At 42.4% G+C, this 21,670-nt stretch overlaps 1 protein-coding gene across 1 annotated transcript; it reads right to left on the minus strand.

Moving 5' to 3' along the window:
- Positions 1-273: 273 nt before the first annotated feature.
- LOC311505200 (filamin-A-interacting protein 1-like) lies at positions 274-15,145 on the minus strand. The gene is made up of 5 exons (XM_084568639.1): positions 13,644-15,145; positions 13,021-13,194; positions 12,590-12,768; positions 2,897-5,684; positions 274-2,155 (listed from the first exon to the last, which is right to left on the minus strand). Exons 1-5 carry the CDS (start codon positions 13,935-13,937, stop codon positions 1,949-1,951), a joined length of 3,642 nt encoding a protein of 1,213 aa, XP_084424765.1. The 5' UTR covers positions 13,938-15,145; the 3' UTR covers positions 274-1,948.
- Between the last annotated feature and the right edge of the window lie 6,525 nt (positions 15,146-21,670).

A 21,670-nucleotide genomic window follows, 5' to 3' on the forward strand; every position in this document is an offset into this window, starting at 1 on the left:
AGCATCGCATTATGGGGTTACTTCTTGGCAGCAGGCCCTGGACTGCTTATAAAGGTAGAGGGTAAAATTAATGCGGCAAATGATAGGGAATTCATTGAGAATGATCTGATTTCATTTACAAGAGAACTATGACTATGGGATGTTCTGGAGAGGCCAAGTTTGCAGAAATCGGTTTTCGCATTGATTCCATTTATAAAATCATCCAAGGGGGTGAATACCTTTATAGGCACGAAACAGTATGTGTGCGTCATTTACATGTGAATATTCCCCAAAATGCGGCCCAGTGGCTTTAGACATTGCAACAGATGTCTTTATCCCAACCTCCTCACTTGTCTCTGCCCTTTTCCCAAATAGCTGTCCACCCACAATGTAGGATGGAAGAGAAGCCAAAGTTTATAATGTAAAAACTTATTTTAAAGTCTTTAACAAGATTATTACTGATCCATTTCTGTCCACACGGGTCCATCTAAGAAAGAACGATACAATCAACTGATTCCAGTGTTTATTGCAGAAAAATATGGCAGTGTATTCACCATTCATAAATTTGAAGGTGCTTGCGTCATTGCTCAATCCTGGTTATTTTAATTAAACTGTTCACAAGTGTTCAGCTTTACGTACAGGTGTAAACACACACAGAATGCACTGAGGAAAGGGCCCATTGCACTATGCCAAGTTTTTAAAATTTTGACCTCAGTGGAAAAGTGTATTGCCTATAGATTATATCTAAATTCTTCTTGAGACAATGTCCTGTTGCAAACCTGTTGCATTTTCTCCCGATGTAGCCATTAAACCAAAGCACAGCACGTTCACAGCTTCATCAGGAGAACATATGAAATGTGAGCCAACAACATCAGCACAACCTAGTGAAGAGGATGAATCTTACATCATGTTACCAAGTTAAATTTGCATTTGTAATCTGACAACAAACACAATCTTGCCGGTACTTGCACCTGGAATCTTCCACCTAATGCGTGGATGTGTTGCTATTACATCACATTTGCATTTTATTGTAGTGACACCAATATGCTTCAGAACCTCTGTGATATAATCAAAGAAAGAGTTCAAATGAGATTGGAAACTGAAAATGTTGCAATTTAATTTTCCACAATCACAAAAATTAAAGAGCCAAAATATTTCAAAGCTATCAGTTTGGTGGTATGTAAGTACACTTGACTTGTTTCCTTGTACTGATACAATCAGTTACTGTGATATAGTTAATCCTGTTTCAGTTATTTAATTGTACTGTATTTAAATTTTTCTGCAAAGCACTTTGGTCAACAAATGCTGTGTTTTATGTGCTTAACAAATTTATCTTACTAGGCTTAAATTTAAAATCATTTTGGTTTACCTTTGCTGCTCTCTATGAGCATTGTAGTTTTTCTGTATCACAAAATATATGTACATTTAACAAAGTTAAAAAATTAGGCTTACATTTAACCCTTTTGACCCACTGCTACAAGTGAAGAAAATTCAAAGAGGGCTGAATATGAAATAAGGGCAAAAACAGTACAAAGATTAACACAACTGTCCTTCTCTGCTATTGCTGCTTTATATTATTTCTTAATTTTCTACACAAACAAGCTTGTCACACTGCTCTCTGATCATCACATTTATTTAGAATGCGTTTCAGTACAAATCCTGTACAGAGAAAATAAACATATTTTACACAGAAGCTAGTATTTTTTACCTATAATGTGTCTTTAAAAAACATATCAACAAACTCCTTATACGTGACACAATCACTCAAAGCAAGAAGTCGTTAGTAGCAGCAGTCTGATATAATGTTTAACCCAAATGCCCATCACAATAAAAATACGCACTGTGTATCAAATGGCAGAAACGTATGTGACACAAACAAATAGAAAAGACTTAATGGCTTATTTTATTTTTTTTAAAAAAGAAATGCCTTGTAATGTGTAGCTGAGTTGAACTGGGAGTATTACGTCAGTCAGGCTTTGCTTCCAGTTTGTACAGTATTACTATTCACAGTGGATTTCTTAACCTCTATTCTCATGGACTGACTCTCAGCCCGTGTCTCCAGTTTCAGTCCACTTGAGATCCCCAGGGATCCCAGCACAGCCTTCCCTGTCTTCAGACTCTTGGACATCGGGATGCGGGTTAGCCCAGTACGAGGTGGATGGGCGTCATGTCCAGTCTGTTTGACAATAAGGAGAGAGAGAGAGCACAGTTTCTCAGGAAGTGTATGATGGAAGGAAGACAAAAAATAAAGGAAAAGGGCAAAACCCCTCACAGGAAAAAACAAATAACAATTCTGAATTTGTTGATAATATGTACTATATGAACTGTGTGAATGAAAAAATGTAAATATATTTTCATTCTTTTAGTTCAGCCGCAGTGGGTGAGCTCGTGTGCAGGCCAGCTTTCAGTGAGCTCTTACTGCTGCAGGGCTGTTTAGTGTCAGCCAGAGGGCACTGAGCCTGCATGGCTGTTTGTGAATGTAAACACTGTGTAACAACTATAAATTACAGCATGGCACTAGCAGGGTGGCAAAATGCCACATCATTAGCTCTGCTGTTCTGAGGCCTGCCAATTTCTGACCCACTATTCACCCAATCCACAAGGAACATTTTAGAAGGGCCACCGAAATGCTGACATGATGTTGCTTCATCTCCCATTTCTAGCAGTGTGTGATGAAGTTGTGCGCTTATTTTACCCTATGAAACATTAGATATGTAGCATTAATGTGGAACCACAGTCACCTTTAAACTCAATGAAAATAGGATGGAAAATACTCAGTGCAACTTAAAGAAATAGTTGGACGCAAAGAAAGAAAGAATCATAAATTAAATTCCACTGGGGTTTCAATAGGAGAGATCTAAAATAATTGATGAAATACGCAGAAAGTAAATGAATCAGACCATCAAGTAAAACTTACCATGCTTTGTGTGGGCCTGGAAGAGGTGGATGTGCCGGGGGAAATCGTAATACTGCTCGTCACTTTACTCTGTGTGCTCCTTGTAGCAGTAGTGGTGATTTGGCGAGGCGAGCGCAAAACTGTCCCAGTTGATAAGGTCATTTCTTTGCTCTCTGTTATAGAAGCCGCTGGCCTGACAACCATCTTTGGTGTGATGCTGTTACCCAGATGAATGTGAATCTTGTTATCCTCAGTGGTGGTTATGATGCTCGCGTTGTTGTGGCCCTTCCTCACGGGCATTGGGACCATCTGCTTCTCAGGGGTAACCTTGAACACAGCTCGACCCATGGTCATCTCCTGGGGCTCTGGGGAGGCAGATGCTTCAGGCACTACAGCAGTGCTCACTGTCATAATAGAGACAGGTGACAAGGGTCTTCCCGAGGGAGTGGAGGTGGCTCGGCTGCTTTCTGGAGACTTGGCTCTAGATATAGTTGTGATGGTGACTGGAGACTTGGCCCTTTCAGGGCACTGAGGTCCTGCAGGTGCCTTTCTCCTGTGGTTCGGTGCAGAGTAGGTGGGAATGATTGTGATTCTGGATTTTGGTTGCGAGGGGTTGGGGCTAAGGGGGGCTGAGCTAGAGAAAACATCCTCAGTAGTTGGGCTGCTGATTTCAAAAGTGGCCATGTTGTTTTGGTGATCTGGTGTTACTCTGATGTGTAGAGGCTGCCCTTGCTTCTGGGACACTGCCAGTTCAGAGGGTAAATTATCTCCATTAACGTGCACAGGCTTTTCTAGGTTGGTCTCTTGAGGGGTGTTGTCCCTTTTCCTCATCCAGGGAATCCAGGACTTCTTGATATCACTGCCAGATGAAGGACAACGCTCAACAGGGCTGCTTTTGTCACTGGGCTTCCTCATGCACTTCTGTCTGATATTGTTCATAATGTGATTCTCTTCTTGAACAGACTTCCTGATAAACACCGCTGGAGTATCCTCCTCTGCTGTTCCAGTGGATGATGCCTCTGTCTGTACTCCAGTGGATGTCACAGCTACATCCACTATTCTCCTCCCGTTTAAGCTGGGCCGTAGCGATCGACTGTGGCGCTTTGCTATCTCCAGTTCTTTGGTGAGGTGGAAAACTTCTGTGCCCATGTTCTTGGCTTTCTCCTCCTCTTCCAAGAACCTCTGCTGTAGGACAGAGTAGTCCACTTGGAGCTGAGAAAGCTGGTCTTCTTTGTGCATCAGCTCGTGGATCTTCTCTTTGAGGGCTACCACGTCAGCCTGTAGTTCCCTGGTTTTGGCCTCCTCTCTCATGCATCGTTGTCGGAGATCTTGTTCCTGACTTTCTTCTTCTCCTTTCTCAATTGCTTTGTTACGTGCTATCTGATTCCTCATTTCCTCCACCTGCTGGGAGAGAATGTTGGCTTTGTCCTGTTCAGTCAAGAACTTTTTCTCTAACATGTCATACTGATCCTCCGTCTTGATTAAATCTCCCTCTACCACTTCAAGTTGCTTGAGACGGTTTTTCAGGCGCTCAATTTCAAATGTCAGCTCCTTAATTTTGTTGTCGTCTCTTCTAATGGGGTCAGACATTCTGACTGAATTCTTCACAGACAGCTTTTCTGCTTGCTCAAATGCATCCAACCTCTTTTTCATTTGGCTGACCTTAGAATTAAGATCTTTTGTTTTGTCAATTTCATAAGCTAGCTTGGTGCTAAGCTCCCCCTTTTCAACGGTTAAAGTCTCTACTTTGGTTTCCATCTCTGATTTCAATTTAAGGAGCTTTTTGCTTTCCTCTATCAGTTTCTCTGTCACCTCCATAACCTTACCCTGCTCAGTTTTGACCATCTTGCTCAAATCATCCTTTTTCTTCTCATCTGACTTCATTGTTTCCATCAGGCTCTTTCGTTCATCCATTAACGCAACTGTCAATGACTTAAGCTTACTAAGGTCATCCTTAAGGCTCAGCTCAGACTTTTCCAGCTTGAGCTCAGAAGACTCAAGCTCTTTCATACGGATCTTGAGAGCTACCACTTCATCTGAAAGCTCTTTGGTCAGGCCTTTCTCCTGTTCCAGAGCTGTGTGTAACTGTGCGCATTCAGCTTTGCTACTGTTGAATGCACACTCAAGTTTTTCTAACTCCACCATTCTTTTTTGGAGCTTCTCCACTTCGAGCCTGAGATCTTTACTCTTTCCATCCTCCTCTTGTAACCTCTTCCTTAGCTCTTTACACTGATTTTCTGTTTTTGTAATCTCTTCATCCTTTCCTTCCATCTCCAGCACTCGCTTCCGCAAGTTCTCCAATTCCGCAATCAAATTGGAGTTGCCGCACTCCCCTGTGCTGATCTTCTCTCTCAGCTCCTGGAGTTCCTCCTCAGATTTTCTCAAGGTTCTGTTGCTTTCTTCTAGCTCCTCCACTTTATGTGTAAGCCCCAAAAGTTTGGCATTGAGTTGGCGGTTGTGGACCTCCTGACTGGCCAGTTTGGCACTCATCTCTTCGTGTTGTTGGGTGAGCTTGCCGGATTTCTCTTTAAGCTCAGCCTCCAGGCTCAGCACCCTGTTGCCATCCTCCTGGGCGCGCTCCCTGGCTTCGCTGAGAGCTTGGTCCTGCTGCTGTAGCTGCTGGCTGAGCTCCTGGACCCGCTGGGTCTGTTGATCTAATTGCTCTAGGTGCTGCTGCCGCTCATTGACCAACATCAAGGCAAAAGACTTCAGTTTGACCAGCTCCTCTCGCACCTTGGCCAGACGTTTGGAGTGCTCGTTCTCCTTTCGTACCTGGTAGGCTTTCTCGTTCTCAAGCAGCCTCTTCAATCTAAAAGCATGGGGGAAAGAAACAAAGGCAGGAGATTACTGTGGTGTTTCTCTAACTTAAAGCCTTTTGTCACAGAAAGTGCTATTCTGTTCAGACATTTTTATAAATTAAAAGTATATTTGCATGCCAAAGTTGTTGTTATGAACAAAATACATTCCAAGTACATTTTTCATTCAATTCAGAGATGTCTAACATTGAAAAAACATGTCTAAGCATCTATGAAAAACAGAGCAACAACTTCCCATACATGCCACACCACAGTGAACAATCAATACAATTAAGAGTGGAAACTGGCAAAGATCTCTGCTACAGCTTCCAAACATTCTATGCTGCTATTTTCATCCCTGCTGATGGGATAGAGTATAAGAACAAAAACCGAAAGTTTTACTAACACCCCCTCACCAAGCGGTCGTCTTTTCTCTCTGCTTCTTTCTATGCTGCTCATGCCCATTCTCATAGCCGGCTCCAACTAAATGCTTGCAAAGCAGATTGAAGGCAGTTGCATGGACTCCCTGTACACTCCCAGGAAGATTCTAACACAATATTCAACCTGAACATTTTTGCATTGCAAAATGAACCAAATTAGAATCGGCAACAAGGAAGTTTGCACATCTTATGCAACCTCTACAGGTTTAAAATGAGCTTCATTCAAATATTTCTAGTCAAACCACCTCAGAAACAAACCCAATTCAAAACTTACCCACTGCAGATGCTCTAGAAGCAGCATGCAAAACCCTGCTTGCCATTATACAAAATCCACTGAGAATACATAAGAAGAAGCAGGGGCCTCCTTTCTCACAAATCTTCTACCGTCACATTCCAAGCATGTTATCAGGACAGTGAAAGGTGAATAAATACAGTGGAGCACTACCGGAGTGATGTCACCTCGTCCATATAAGGCTGTAATGTGTAAGAGAGTGTGTGTGCTGCTCTGTTTTGGACACTGTGAAGGGGGTGGGACCCTTGCCACAGAAGGAGTGTTTTGCAAAACTCCCTCCATTTTAATGTTTTCATAAAACTTTAGATAGGCTTGATTTAGGGTTTGTTTTTTATCAGAGAGTTTACCGTGGTCTTTCAGAGAATGAATAAATATTAACATTTGACAGACAAAGTCAGGTTCAGTGCAACTTTGGAGCAAAATTGGTGCGGGAGAGAAAATGTGCGCTGTAGTTCCACTTTAGGGGAAACTGGACTTGAAGGGGGTTCCTAGCAAAGGCTGCATATGATGAGGAAACCAGAAATGAATGAGCTGGATGTCTCCCTCAAGGTAAAAAAAAAAAAAAAAAAAGATCAGGGGAGGACAGTAAGTGATAATAAGTTTATAAAGCAGATACAATTAATAATTCAAGAGACCGCAGTTTGACAACACCACAAGAAATTGAGGCTGAAATGTTAAATGTTGATCTTGAGTCTGTAGATTGACACTGATTCGTATTACGAGCGCATGTAGTGCCAAGTGGGGGTTCGTATGTCTGACTACTGTACAAGGGAGCCATCCAGATCTCAGAGTGCAGCTCATAAAATCCATACATGCACAGCCAGATGTCGTTGACACCCTAGAAATTGGCGCTCTAAAATTACTTTCATGCAAAGGTCAAAGTCATGATGTCAGTGGCATTTGGCAATGATGGTCAAGTCATGTTTACTGTTACTGAGGAAGAAAGTCCTAAGCAGGCAAATACAAATGTTTGTCTGTCCCAAAGAATAATGGCTGAGTAATGGTTTCAGCTTCTACACTGAAATTTCTAACTATGCACAGTATGAAACATTTCCTAAGCAGATATACAGGTGCGGTGCATTAGCCAACATCCATGAACCTTTTCTTTTATGATGGAACAACATTTCAGCCCATGTTTCCTGGGGAATTTGCTCAGAGGCACAGCAGCTGCACCTATGTGTCAGGAGCCTCAGAAATGAAGCAGACAAAGCCTGCCAAAAGGCTGTTAAAACATTGCGTCGTACAGTAATGGCCACTCTTGACAGAGAAAAACCATTTCGTACAAAGCCAGAGAGTCACAATGATAACTTACACCACTGTAAATAAGGCCGACGTGGTGTTAAAAGAGATAGAGCAGAAGCAACATCTGTCTATTTGAAGGCCACAGCAGGTTCACGCATTACTGTTTGGACTTGATATTGAAAGACGGCTGAATAATTAGAAGTTTGGAGGTCTGCCGCAGGTCAGGAATTTCATTTTATGTGCGTGACTTTAAGCTCTTTGGAACTCCCTTCAGGAGCAGGAGCTGTTTCTTCCGTCAGTCTGTACACATTCCATCGTGCCACTTAGAAAAAGTTAACTTCTTGACATATAAATTGCTCTGTTGTCTCAAAGGGTGTTAATAGCTGATGGTTACCAGTCAGAAACTGCCCATCCTCTGCATTCCTCCAGGTGTTTGGCACAAGACTTTTGGCTTTTCTCTCTTCACTCTCACCCAGATGGCTGGAGGACATCACGTCGATAAGGATGAGATGATGACATGCTTGTATGTCTTCTAAGAGAGTGAATGTCAAAGCAAAGAGCTACCAGACACGGAAGATACATCGATCAGCCACAACTTTATGACCACTGAAACAAGGAGTAGATAACATTGACCATCTTGTGACAATTCAATGCTCTGCTGGAAAACATTTGGACCTGGCAATCATTTGGATGTTACTTAGACATGTACCACCCACTTAGACCAGACCAGGCACCCCCACCCCATAGCAATGACTTGATGGCAGCAGCCATCCCCAGCAGGATGCAGCCTGACACAGACACACACACAAAAGCGGTTTAGGTACAACTAAAAAAACATGAAAAACAGCACAAGATGTTGACCTGGCCTCCAAATTCACTAGATCCCAAACTGATCAAGTATCTGTAGGATGATCCACAGAGGCCCCTCCCCTCAACCCACAGGACCCAAAGGCCCTCACTAATAACATTCTGTAGCCAGACACTACAGGACACCCTCAGAAGGCCCATGTCCATTCTATGATGAGTCACAACTGTTTTGGAGGCACAAGGGAGACCTACGCAATACTGGAAATAATGTTATGCCTGATCAATGTAGATTCTATTTGTGCTTGGAATTGTGTGCGTGTTAACACCACTCTTGTCATGGTTCTTTTTAAGCTGTTTTTCCACAGTAAGTTCTTAGGCTCAAGGCTATTTTTTAAGATTTCCACCTGAAAAAACATCCCAAAATTCATCCAGCAACAGCTCCCTAACAGTTAAGCCAAAGTGAACAAACATTGGCTCTGTTCATAGGAAACTATGTCTCATTCTGTAGGTTGTGAGTGAGAACAGAAAATAAAAAATCCAACATTTTTCTTCTTAATCAAAACGGCTCAACTGAGAGTGAATAACATGCTGGGCAACATTCTAAAAAGTGCATTCTGGTAACAGATACAGCCTGGTCCCAGGACAAGGAGCTCCATCAGGGAAAAGGATAATATATTTATGTCAGCATTTGATGTCTTAGTGTCAAGTCATACATGGTTTAGATATACTGTTCATTCTGTTATCCGTTTCTGTGTCCCTGCATGTTGTGTCCTTCTATGGCACTGATAGATGAATCTGGGTTCCGCAGGTGCTGACAGGTGTAAGACGTATCAGAGCTCATGTCCGCCTCCATCTTTTTGAGGTGACAGAGGCCGACCTGTGCATGAGCCAAAGAACATGCTGGAAACTTGCTGGCATAAGAAGGAGGTCAGCTCCAAAGCAAACCAAGGATCAAGTGGATGTAAACTAGTCATTTCAGTCACGATTTGTGTCATACGCTTCAAAACTGAAGCCTGGGCTTGGTGTGTTCAAAGCTTTTGATCACAGTACATTACATATTTAGCCTTGGCAGCTACAGGGAAGGAAATGGCAGCAAGTCCACTACTTTGGTCCAGAGGGAAATATATGATATTGATTGTCATAATATTTTTGTGGAGACATTCATGGTGTTCACAGGATGAATCATCTTGAATTTTGACATTTCCTCTGGTGCCGCCATGTTATGGACATTTTGAATGCTATGAAATCAAGTCCAAAACCTTTATTTATACAATACTTTGGCTTTTAATGACATTCCCATAATCTTCAGAGCAAATGTGAGCAAGCATGCACAGCTCTTGTTTCCATCCCCAGCTTCCTAAAGTCACATCCAGATTGTCACAACTCATTTTCTTAACATGGTAGAATGAACAAATTTGCCTCCACGTCCAAGGTAAGTCCTAAACTTAGACCTTCATCCAGTGATTTTTATCTCTGTTCTATGTCTGCAGTCATTCATGCACACATTTAGCTTCAGGTTAGATGTGTTTTGAAGGGGAGTCAGTTGCATGTCACTCACTAAAGTCTTGGCAGAACGTGAACTCAACCCCATGAATTTCAAAAAAGTGTATTTACAATAATTTCAAAATAGCAATCCAATACAATGCCCCCAGAGCAAGCACTGAGGTGACAGTGGCAAGGAAAAACTTGATTCATCTGCTTAACATCTGCCAGGTAGAGAGACTGAAACAAAAGAGGGAGACTGGACAGAGGAGAAAGGGAGACATGCCCCTTCCCCATGAAACCAGCCTGAGGAGCGGCGATAACACTACGCTAAAGCCATTTTCTGTCCGATGGCAGCTCAACCAACATGATTTAGCTCGTGATTTAGCTTGCACGCTCCGTCTCCTGCATCCTGCATCCTGCATCCTGCAGTAAAACCTTAAGGAAGAGAGACAGTTCATAGCACGTGGTATATACTGTACACGGTCACCAGTCCGTTCTTCAGCGACTGGCTCTGCACTTCAACAACAACATCTTCTGTGGAGTGCTAAAACAAAAAAATACAGAGTGGTAGCACATCTACCAAAGGACAAATCTAATCACAAAACGCTCTCAGTGCTGGATTGTATATGTACCTACAATTGTATATGTTCTGGTCTGCAGTTCCTGTCTGTATGTAGTTATACATATAATTTAGTATTACAAGTGCTATTTTGTCAAACTCTAATTGACTTACATTTGTACAATTATTGCACGCGATATCTCCACCTCACAGTGTTATTGTGTGGACAGTGTTATGGGAATTGCAACTAAATGCATTCCCCAACAACCAATTAAACTCTTTCATCTGGTCTAACTAGTAGGGCCTCCTTTCTCATACACATTCAGTGCACATCTACACTCCCACAAGCAGGCTTGATTGATCTCAGTGAGGCCCTGTACATGCACACACAATGTAACCATCCTCCCCCTCACCCATTGTCTCCCGCTGACCAAGAAGCCCGGTCGCAACCACGACGATGACTTCATTTCACAGATGATGTCATGGGAGATTTGCTCCTCTGACATGCCCTTTAGTCCTCCACTCGCGTGTCCTCCTCTTCCTCCACCCAGTCTCCTCCCCTCTCCGCACCTGACCTCCCCCTTTCCCACAAAGAGCCTGACCGCTTCCTCACCCGCGATTTCCACTCTGCCTCGCTCTCCTCCTCCCCAAGCCCAGCGCCTCTCGCTGTCAAACAAAGCTATGCAAGGTTATCACTTCGCTACTAAGCAGCGCCTCCCCTCGCTTCTCTCCTCTCTCATTCCCGATGAGGCCATCTTTCAAGCGTACTCAGATGTCGATATGCTCCTTCACTGCACTCTCTCTCACCTCTGACACTTTCAACACAGGTTTTTAGAAACCACATTGGTTTTGTAATACGTGTTTTGACTTTGTCCTTCCTTCTGTCCCTCGCCACCCTGCTCCTCCCCTGCTGCTTTCACCTGATTCCCCTTCACAGGTTCCTCCTTCCACTGCTTTTACCAGCATGTCTGGACAGCTGATTTTACACGTGCAAAACACACTAGGTTTACCTCAGGTACTCCATGCAAGTACAAATGAATGCAAAGTTTTACACATAATTGCATGGCCCTTAAACTATTGCTTGGGCAGCTGTCTGTCATTTACAATGTTAGTTCAGGTACAAAAGCCCACATGTGGCAGGTGATTGACAGTTTGGATGAAGAGGAAAATCTTCTCTGTTATGACGGCACGGCACAAGTCAAGAATGCTCCACGGAAAGTACATGTTTCCCTGTCAGCGATCTGAGGAAGATTGCAGAACCCCAGAGGATTCATGCCAAGGTACAAATCCCCAGGTAAGCCTCAGAAAGGGAAATTGAGTGAAACACATAAAAGAAACCAGTAAAGCGGTGTAAAGTTCAGTGAATTGGACACGAAAGTCAGCTTCTATCAGAGGGGAAATTGTGAAGACAAAAGGAAACAGCTCATGACTTGAAGCGCGCCGCCTCATCTGTCAAACAGTGTTTATGGGATGGCTTGAGCATGTGTGGCTGACACCTGAACTGGCAAACTGGCATTTAGTGACGACCTTTACGGAAAACAAATACATTCTAATACAACAGTCCAGTGATAATTTAATTGCATGATCATGAAAGTGTTTCTGTTATTAGTTTTTGAGTGTCACATACATAACACCCAGTGCTCTTGATGCTGATTCGAACCTACTCAAATTAAAGCTAGAGACACTTTAGTGTAGTATCTTATTTCAAAATGAACATGCAGAAGCACAGAGCCTGAGGAAAATGTGTAAATGTCCACATAATTTGGCCTGAAAGCGCCTAAACGCCCTCCAAACAGCTGCTCCAGTCGTGCTCAATTGGATGGCCTAAATGCACAGACCAGATTCCTTGTATGTGTTTACATATATACATGGCAAATAAAGCTGATTTGAATAATTAAAGCTGAATCTTTTTTTCTTGCTTCAGTTTTCCATCTCTCCAACACATTTTGAAAGCCATAATTGTACTCACGTCATGTTTTATTGATGCTAAAGGGATGGTTTTGGTCACCTTCATACCCAGCAGCTGAATAAGTCAGAAGTTTTAAAAAGGCTTGGATGTCCTAACTCCCACATCTCCCCTCTTCCCCGTCTCACCTTTCTCTCTCCTGCTCCAGGAGGTTGGTGAAGTCGTCACTCTTGTTCATGTAGTCGGCGTGTTTGCGCTTCTCCGTGTCCAGCTCGTGAACAGTGCGGCGGTGGCACTTTTCGGCGAGCAGCAACTGGCCCAGCATCCGCCGGTACGTCTCCTTGTGCTTCTCCTGCAGGCGTTCCAGCTGACAGAGGGCAAAGACGCACAGGGACAGAAAACATGTGAGGGCCCAGGACAAATAGCAAAAAAATTAATTTCATCTACTGTGGTATAAGATGCAAAACACTTTTGTAGCAATAACCCCCTGCAAGGTATGGCCATTTTTCTTGGCTCTAAGGCTTAGGGATTAGAAGGTATTGAGCCTCATAAACCTGCTAATAAAATCTCAACATTCTCAGGGCTTTTTTTTTCAACAACACAAACATTATCTACTGACCTCAACCATAGGCTTTTGGTAGACACTGTGGTTGTGAGGCTTGGTTCCAGTGATGAAGCCGTCCCTCTGTAGGGCCTGGAGAGCCGAGCCAGGGACCGCGGAGCCGTACTGTGATTCAAGGGCCTCTGGGGGAGTCTGTTTGGACTTCAGCATGCATATCACATCTTCTCTGGCCTGAGGAAACATACAAAAATAATAAAGCATGCTGCGACTTGAGGAAGAGGAGGAAGAGTGAGAAATGATGCGTTTGAAAGCATTTTTCTCACATGTGTCTGGATACAATGCATCTCACTTCAGGGTGTTTAAATCCTTCAAGCATTTGTTTCATGGCTCATCATTCTACATTCCACATATCTCAAACGTTGTCACTTGGTAAACACGAGGCATACTCGCTTGTTTTTTCTGGCATGTGAAACTGCCATTTTCAACCACAAGATAGAGCTATTGTGCAGAAATTGTAGTCTAACACAATCCAAAGCAAGAATGGGCACCTTCTATTCAGTGTTTACCCTACAATGCCTCTCACAGGTACTGTATGTTTTCTTCCCTTTGTCATTCCACTCACCCTGCTTATTACAGCAGGTCAAAGGTTAGATGCAACATGCAGAACAAACAACACCCACCTGAACCTCTCCTTCCATGATCCCCAGCAGTTTCAGAAGTTCCTCCTTGGACATATCCATGATGTCCCCTCTTTTTTCTCCAGCCTCGGTGGAATCCAGCAGTAGCTTCTCTTTGTCAGAGATGACCTCCACTTCCACGTCCACCTCATCCTCACCTTCCTCCTGTTGAACTTTGGCCTTCAGGCTCTTCACAGGCAGACCCACTTCCTGTTCTTGGCTGATGCCGTGATCGGCCTGTGGGACCCTGAGCACCCCATTGGCCGGGCTCTCCACCCCGCTGCTTTTGGACCTCATCTTACCTGGACCGAGGACAAAAGAAACAGGACTGAATACGTCTAGTTTAATGGTCCACTTTGTATTATTGCATGGTCACAATTTACAGTGAGTTTTATGGCTTTGGCCTTGACTGACCTTCCTATCATAACTCCCCCCTTCACAGCCTTACAGACCCACTGGCATTTTCCTGTGTTAACATTCCTAACCTGGAATAAATATCCACAATTACCCAGCACTGTGTGTGTTCGTGCATTGTGTGCGATATCTCCATGCGCTAAAAAAGTTTGTGTACCTAGTGCTGAGTGTTGACGGTCTGGAAGCACATTTGTGGCACTCTTGGGTGCTCAAGTGTCCTCTGGTGACACGGGGAAAGTCTGAGACAAACTTTTTATCCAGATATTGAAAATAAATCCTTTGACGACAGGCTCCAAAATGAATTTTGCCTCATTCATCTTTTAAAACAACACACATCCTGTTGAGGTGTTCATGGATGTTTTGACCCTAATTATTTAAACACATTGAGGAGTAGCCTGTGCCTACTGTTCACTATGCTGTACAGTGCAGTATAAGACTTCCTTCGCCTGTCTGTCATGGTCCAAATGTGTTTATTTACTAAATTACTATAAAGTGAAATTTATTTAACACAATATTCTTTTAACATTTTGTTACAACAAGTCAAATTGTTACGTGTATAATTATCCTGCTTTCATTTGAATTGTTTTCATTTGAATTGTTGAATTGTTGTTTTAAGATTTTTTGTTTGAGGTATCTCAGACATTTCCTTATTACTTTAAGAAAAAAATGTAATTATAATTTTGCAACCAACCAACTGCTTACCCATTACATTTAGCTAGCTAAAACTAGCTAGCTAGTTAACTATTCGAATATTTTGTTCATTTATTCATTTAACAATTCATTCATTCATTATTAATTGTTTAGCTGAATACTTATAACATCTAGCCAACAAAATCACTTTTAGCAACCAACTTCAAATGTTTAACACTTTTTTTTACACTAGCTATAGCTCTTAGTGGATAGCTAATAGTAATAATTCTTTATACACTTGTGTAGTTAAATATTTAGTGAGCTAAATGTAGTTAACCACTGAACTGATTCCGTTTAGCTAACAATTTCAATATGACATTCAACAGTGTATTTGATCATTTTAATCTGGCTAGCTGGAAGTACTGGATGAAGTCTTGTTCAACTATTTATCCACAACGTTTACCAACCTTGCTAGCTAGTGGCTAACACTTGCTAGCTAGTGTTCATGCTTGTATATTAGGGGTTAATATGAGAATAAGTGTCACACCAGTCTTAGTGTCCCCAAACACAAAAATGTGTGGATACATTTGATGATGAATCACTGCAATAAATGGGTTGCACTGTAGGTCTTCTGGATAAAGATGTATTATGAAGTCTACTGTATGTTTGTGTGCATATCGCGTCTGTTCAATTCCAAGTGTGCTCTTTGTGATTGATTTCAGATATGACATCAACAGATCCTTTTAATTGCAAACAGAAAAACGCCCCCGGCCCCCAAAATCCCCTCCGTAGGACCCTGATGATGTCATAGCACCCTGACCTCTGAATAATGTGTTGAGACATCCAAAGTAAGGTCTGCCAAGCTGTCGTGAATTCTCTGAAGCACATGCTTGGATGCGTGCGCAGCAGTCAACTGTGAGTCTATATCAATAATCATTTCATTCAGTCTAACTAGATTAAGATAAAACAAAGTGAAGAGGAATTAGACATGCACTTCTGAGAGGTCTGAAAGTGAGTCTGTCAGAGCTTTTGGTTCACATCAAGAAAAATGTTTCCCTATCTCCGTAATCGTGGTCAAGACTGCAGAGAATTCAAATGATGCTTGAAACCAATCTCTTTGAATCCCACCTGTTTCCAGGAAAAAGGCCTCAGACACAGGACTGGGAAGGGTGCAAGATAACAGTGACTGTAGTTCAAACGGAAGAGAAAAAATCTGACAAACCAACACATTAAGTACATTCTTTATCTTAGTTCTGGGAGTTCAGAGAGTGCACGCAGGCTCCACGGAGATTTGGTGCTTGACTGGAGATTAATTACAGTGCCTTCTTTCCTATCCATAGCTATTAGTTTCAGCTGTGGTCCCACTATCGTTGAGACCAGTGTTGCAGTGCAGCAGCGTGCAGGAGTGCTTGGAGCGTTCATGCCACCGTTTAAGCGTGCCAGCAAGTTTGAATGATGCCCAGAGTTAGAGGGCATTCAAACGGCGACTGTTGGGGCTTGAGAGTGATGAAACACAGAAACGCGTGCACTACTGTAAATTGCTCAGGCAGAGTTCCTAAGTACCAGCGACAAAATGGTTGACCCTAAGTTGGGAACCTGGCGGTTTATTTTTAAATTCTGGGCTGGTGCCATGAAAAGCCAGAGAAGCTACTGTAACAGCTTGTCTCATTTTGCAGTGTCACTCGAGTTCAACGGAGCAAGCGGGAGAGCGTATTTGTAGCTATACAGTAGCTGAGAGCTAAATTACTATTAAAAGTTGCCGCTCGCTGTACAGTCCTTGAATATTGTACAATGACAGAAAATGGTCTGGATCTAAAATACATCGTCTCCCTTAGATAAATGGAAAACGGTCTTATTTATTTATATCATACTTTTCTACCAATGGGTACTCGAGGTGTTTTACAGTCACAATGACAAATCTACCCATTAATTCACGCAAGTGGGCAGACATTTATTTCATTTCTGTAACCGCTTGTCCTCTGGAGGGTCGCGGGGGGGCTGGAGCCTATCCCAGCTGTCATCAGGCGAGAGGCGGGGTACACCCTGGACAGGTCGCCAGTCTATCGCAGGGCTAACACAGAGAGACAGACAACCATTCACACTCACATGCACACCTACGGCCAATTTCGAATCACGAATATACCTAACCAGCATGTCTTTGGACAGTGGGAGGAAGCAGAGCACCCGGAAAGGCCCCAGATGGAATCGAACCCAGAACCTTCTTGCTGGCACACATTCATACACAAAATTAGAGTTCAGTGTCTTGCTCAAGTACGACCTAAATGGCCCTAAATGGGATCAGCGCACCGATATTGATTGACTGACTGATTTCACAGGGACTGAACTTCAATGAAAAACAATTTCACTGCTGGTGGGCATATTCCCCCCAAAATGTGAACACTCCAGCCTTCACCTGACTGTGAATAAATGTATTTTTCTTAATGTGAAGCTTTCTGTGGTGATGAGGCCGCTGAAAATGAGACTGTACTGATCTAGAAGTCCAAAATATATAATAGTGTTCTTAAACCCTCATTACCTTTTGTGACCACAATGCATTTTGTTGTTATTTTTTACACTGAACTGATAAAGTCCAGTTTTTGGTCTCCACCACTGCCTGTTTAGCTGCTAAATCCTTGAATATGTTCACTAGCCAGTCCCTAATTTTGTCTGTCCCCCTGTTCTGGGCAAGTACCATACAGAGTTTTGGGGAGTTTTTTTTTTACATCTGAAGACAGCAATCTGCATTAAAGGTGACTTATGTAAAACAAAAACAACAAGCTGGGAGACGGTGAATTCTCTGCGGATCTGTGACAATAAACAACGTCTCTAATTGTAGACAGATATTAAGAGCCATTATTCCTAGATAGTTTTAATTGTAGCAGCTTTAAGTTTCATTCAAAACATTTCCTTGAAAGCTTAGGCAGAGAGGAATTAGGGGCTTAGGGATCTGTTTCACAGCTCACACTCCTAATGACAAAATGTCTGTTGTAAGGCTTAGTTATCAATGTCTGTTTGCCAGCTAAGCCTATTGCTGACAAGTCTTTGTCATCAACATATTGTCTTTGCTCTTTGATCCACCTTGACTGGTCGGTGCAGTCCAGATGATAGTGAATACTTCAGAGAAACAAATGGGGATTCCTGAGTCACGTGGCTCGCATTCAAGTCTGGCACGCAACATTCCCAGTTGTCTTTATGGAAAATAAAGTAGAGCCGGCAGACCATCAGCATTTACTCTGCGGTCTAGGTCAACCCACCACAATGCCCACACGCATTCGTGGCATCTAAACCATCGGCCCCTCTGATTGCCCGGCATCCGATACCTCATTGTGGTATGAAAGAAGGTCCTTAAACCCGGCAAGGCCCCTGTCGAGGGCCTGAGACTAAATTTAAAATGGGACCCCAAATCTAGCTCAAGGTTTGGGCAAGTCCAGCTGTCGCATATATGAGTATTTATAGGCCCAACTGAAGCATGTGCCTCCATTCCAAAGAGAAAAATGGGGCTGTAACATTTTTTCAGCATTCAGCAATTCTTTTATCTTTGGTCTGAAATATTCCAAGCATGCTGAAGTAAAACTGTAACCCTGGCCTGATACGCTTATGCACAAGATAATAGAATAACCATCAGTAATAATCTGACAGTTTATTAAAGATTTGTGGAAATGCAGTGTTTTAAACATTTGGACTGTTGGTAAATTTTAAAGCATTTAATTGTTGTTTTATTGAAGACTTTTGTGACTTCTGTACAGATTTTCATGGCAGACATTTTGACTTGTCCCTGTAGAATAGTACAGGTGTTGCTCAGTGGCTCAATTCCATGTCCATTGTCCCAGAAAGCCATTACAGTGAATGGACAGCCGAAATACTAAGACCTCTAAATGGAATGTGGCCATCAGTTAAAGGACTGTGCTTTTCCTACTGTGTAAGTCAAGATGTCTGCTGTAAAAAGAATTAGTGAAGCGTGCACATAGCATAATTTAAACCCTGTGCAAAGCGCAGATATCCATTTTACAGACAGCAACACGAGTGTTATATTAGGCTATAACACTGGTGAACAATGTGCTTGTCTGTGATGCTCGTGTAGGGAAAACATGAGGAAGGTAGGAGGTCTGGAGGCAAAAGTCTGGCGTGCAGCCAAATTCATTTGCCAGAGATTAGGGATGAGAACAACAGCTGCAAATAATGTAACAACATGCTGGAGGAAAAAATGATTAGTTTGATTCAGCGAGTTTTGATATGTTCACACCACAACCCCAGTGCGTCCAAACATGGAGAGGTTCTTTGCACGTGATGTATTGTCAGCGCGTTCTGCCCGAGGACGCTGATAAAATGTGGTACGCTCGAGGAGCTGTTCTGTCCTGACAGCAAAAACATACTGTGCCGCCAAGATATGGGAATTCCAATCAAAAACGGCGGCTTCGGGTGAGCTTCGGAGCCACGAGTCAATCCATCCGATATTGAAAGTTTTGTGCGTGCGCTGAGATGCAAAGCCGCAGCCTGTTCCAGGATTCTGATGGACAGCCTGGACATCCAGGCTGGAAGGTGCTGACCCCCCCGGGGTCAAATTTTACATAACAGTCGTGTTCTAGGAAAATAAAGACGATGCTCGCAGGAAAGGATGACAGCTCAGATGTTAACACTGACCCTGACTTTTATATAAACTGCCTAAAACTATTTTCAAGTATTAAATTGAACTGTCAAAGAGACTTTTGTGGACAAAACTCAAGCATTTACAGCTTGTCTTAGAGTAATGGTGACTTCTATTAATACTTCATAGCGACAATAACTAACGTTGGCATGACATACTGGAGCAAAATGTCAGCAAAGGTGATGGGTTTCATCTTGTAGTATTCTCCTGATGTCACGTTAACCTGATCCTCTAACTAGATGTAACACTTAAAGGATCAGCAGTTAAGGTTTCACTAATGAGCTAACTAAGAAGGGCATAGGTGTTGCTGTGCGTATTACTATTAGAGCAAACATTCAGCCTCTTTACTTCATAAGAAACTCGGCACCTTTAGTTCCCGAAGCTATCACTCATAAAATATGGCACTTTTATGATAGCTGCGCTGGTGGCAGTTGGTTAAATATTGACTGAAGTCTTTAATGAATTCGTTTAATTAATGCATAAAACCCACAGGAGCTATATCCAACCTTTACAAGCTGAAACATGCTCTAATTTGGGTCATACATTATGAACACGGCTGTACGTGTGGGGGCACTTTGATGGATTTTGTGTTCAGTCGCACAGCCCGAACACTGTGACCAAGCATATGGATTGGAGCAGCTGCTGGAACATGACTCACCTCCATCTGTCATGATTAGTTTGATGCAAAATGGAAAATGCGGACACATCAATTTCTCTTACGCGCTGAACGTGTGAAGTTGTAAACTGAACTTTAAGCAGCAATTCCCATAGCAACAGCATTTTATTCCGCATCGGTAAACCAACGCCAAGTAATCAAGCACCAGATTTTTCTAGACCGGACTGTGGATCATCTTTACAGCACAGAGATCAAGTTCTGGCTGTTCTATGATTAGAAACAGCAGGCAACATATGGATGGAGCAGACTCAAATGTGGTAGTGTCAGGGCGTCAGCCATTTGTCTGAAATCTCTCCTCTGAATGCAGCTATATCTGAATTTGACTGATGGAACTGTATTTCTTGTTTGGCTTTCTGTCAGAGGAGAAACTGATTAATCTGCCTGACTACAAGTTATTGGAGACTTTGTACATGTCAGTTATAGGTTTATGCCAAATAAATGCATTGTTTTGATTGGACAGACTCTGCTTTGCCCCCTGCCATTGAAACATATTGTAGTATTTATGCAAGACTGTATATTTAAGTATTTAACTTTAATAGTCTCACGTATGTTACTGCTGGCAAGATGCAACTACACTGCATAAAGTGAGTGATCTGTGCTTACCGTCCTGCTCTTAGTTACTTTTGATGAAATACAGTATCTACATTTGCAGAAATGGGATACCCACTTAACACTGCAACATAATTACATTAATAAACAATAAATCTACCTATTTTATTTTTCATCTAGTAAATATCCAGATGTCATTTCTCTGTTGGTGGTGGAGACCAAAACAGAGGTGAAAAGAGAGTCCACTTCCCCCCTCTAAAAGCCAGAAAATTCAACTTAACATAAGCAATTGGCCTTCTAGTAAACATACAGTATTGTACTCCAGAGTTCTTGGAATGATAATGTAATACATGGCTAACCGCACTGCTCCAAATTACCAAACCACTACCAATTTAAGTTTGAAAGGGAGGTATTGCTATTGTTTTGTGTTGGTATCATTGTCAGTTGTTTACTTTTTTACTTAGGAAAAGAATACAAACTGTAATGCATTGTTGCAGGTGGGACAAAGCTTAAAATGCAGTGGCGGACTGTGATGAAATTTTTGTGCGGGTTTTAGTTTTCAGTGTTTTGTAACAATCAGCCACAAGAGCAGTGCGTTCAATATACATACACCCACTGGCCACCTCATTAGGTACACTAGTGAAAATAAAATGCGTTCTTATCTAACAGTGCTGCTCTAAACCTTAGCTTCATGAAGGTTATGGTATTCAGCATGTGTTTAACAGAGAGAGCTGTTGACGTTTCTCCTATTTTGACCATTTTAGTCAGTGGGCTAGGCTAATAAAACAGAAACACTTCGATTTAATTCAATCCAGTTTAACAACACCACGAACTACATCCTCCAAAATGATCAAACAGTTAACTGAAGCACTTTTCTGAAGTTGTTTCAACATAAACTGAACATTATAACGGTTGAAAAGGAGCATTTACCGCAGGGCTGTTATATCTGAAAGCCTTCGTTTTCATTACAGTACCTAATGAAGTGGCCGGTGAGTGTATGTCAGCGTATTTTCTCCAAATCACCGACGTCACTGGACAGCTGCGGTCAGAATGGCGGCCATCATCATCGCCCAGCGGTTTGCTGGAAGACTCATGATTATGTCACTTTCCCTCAAC

The sequence above is a fragment of the Chelon labrosus genome, assembly GCF_963514085.1.
Source record: "Chelon labrosus genome assembly, chromosome: 20".
NCBI classification, from domain to species: Eukaryota; Metazoa; Chordata; class Actinopteri; order Mugiliformes; family Mugilidae; genus Chelon; species Chelon labrosus.

Coding starts and splice junctions, on each gene's coding strand:
- LOC311505200 (XM_084568639.1), bottom strand. CDS start 13,937: ATGAGGTCCAAAAGCAGCGGGGTGGAGAGCCCGGCCAATGGGGTGCTC. Junction 13,195..13,643: donor TCATGGAAGGAGAGGTTCAG/GTGGGTGTTGTT, acceptor ATGTTTCCTCAG/GCCAGAGAAGATGTGATATG. Junction 5,685..12,589: donor CTGGAGCAGGAGAGAGAAAG/GTGAGACGGGGA, acceptor CCATGCTTTTAG/ATTGAAGAGGCTGCTTGAGA.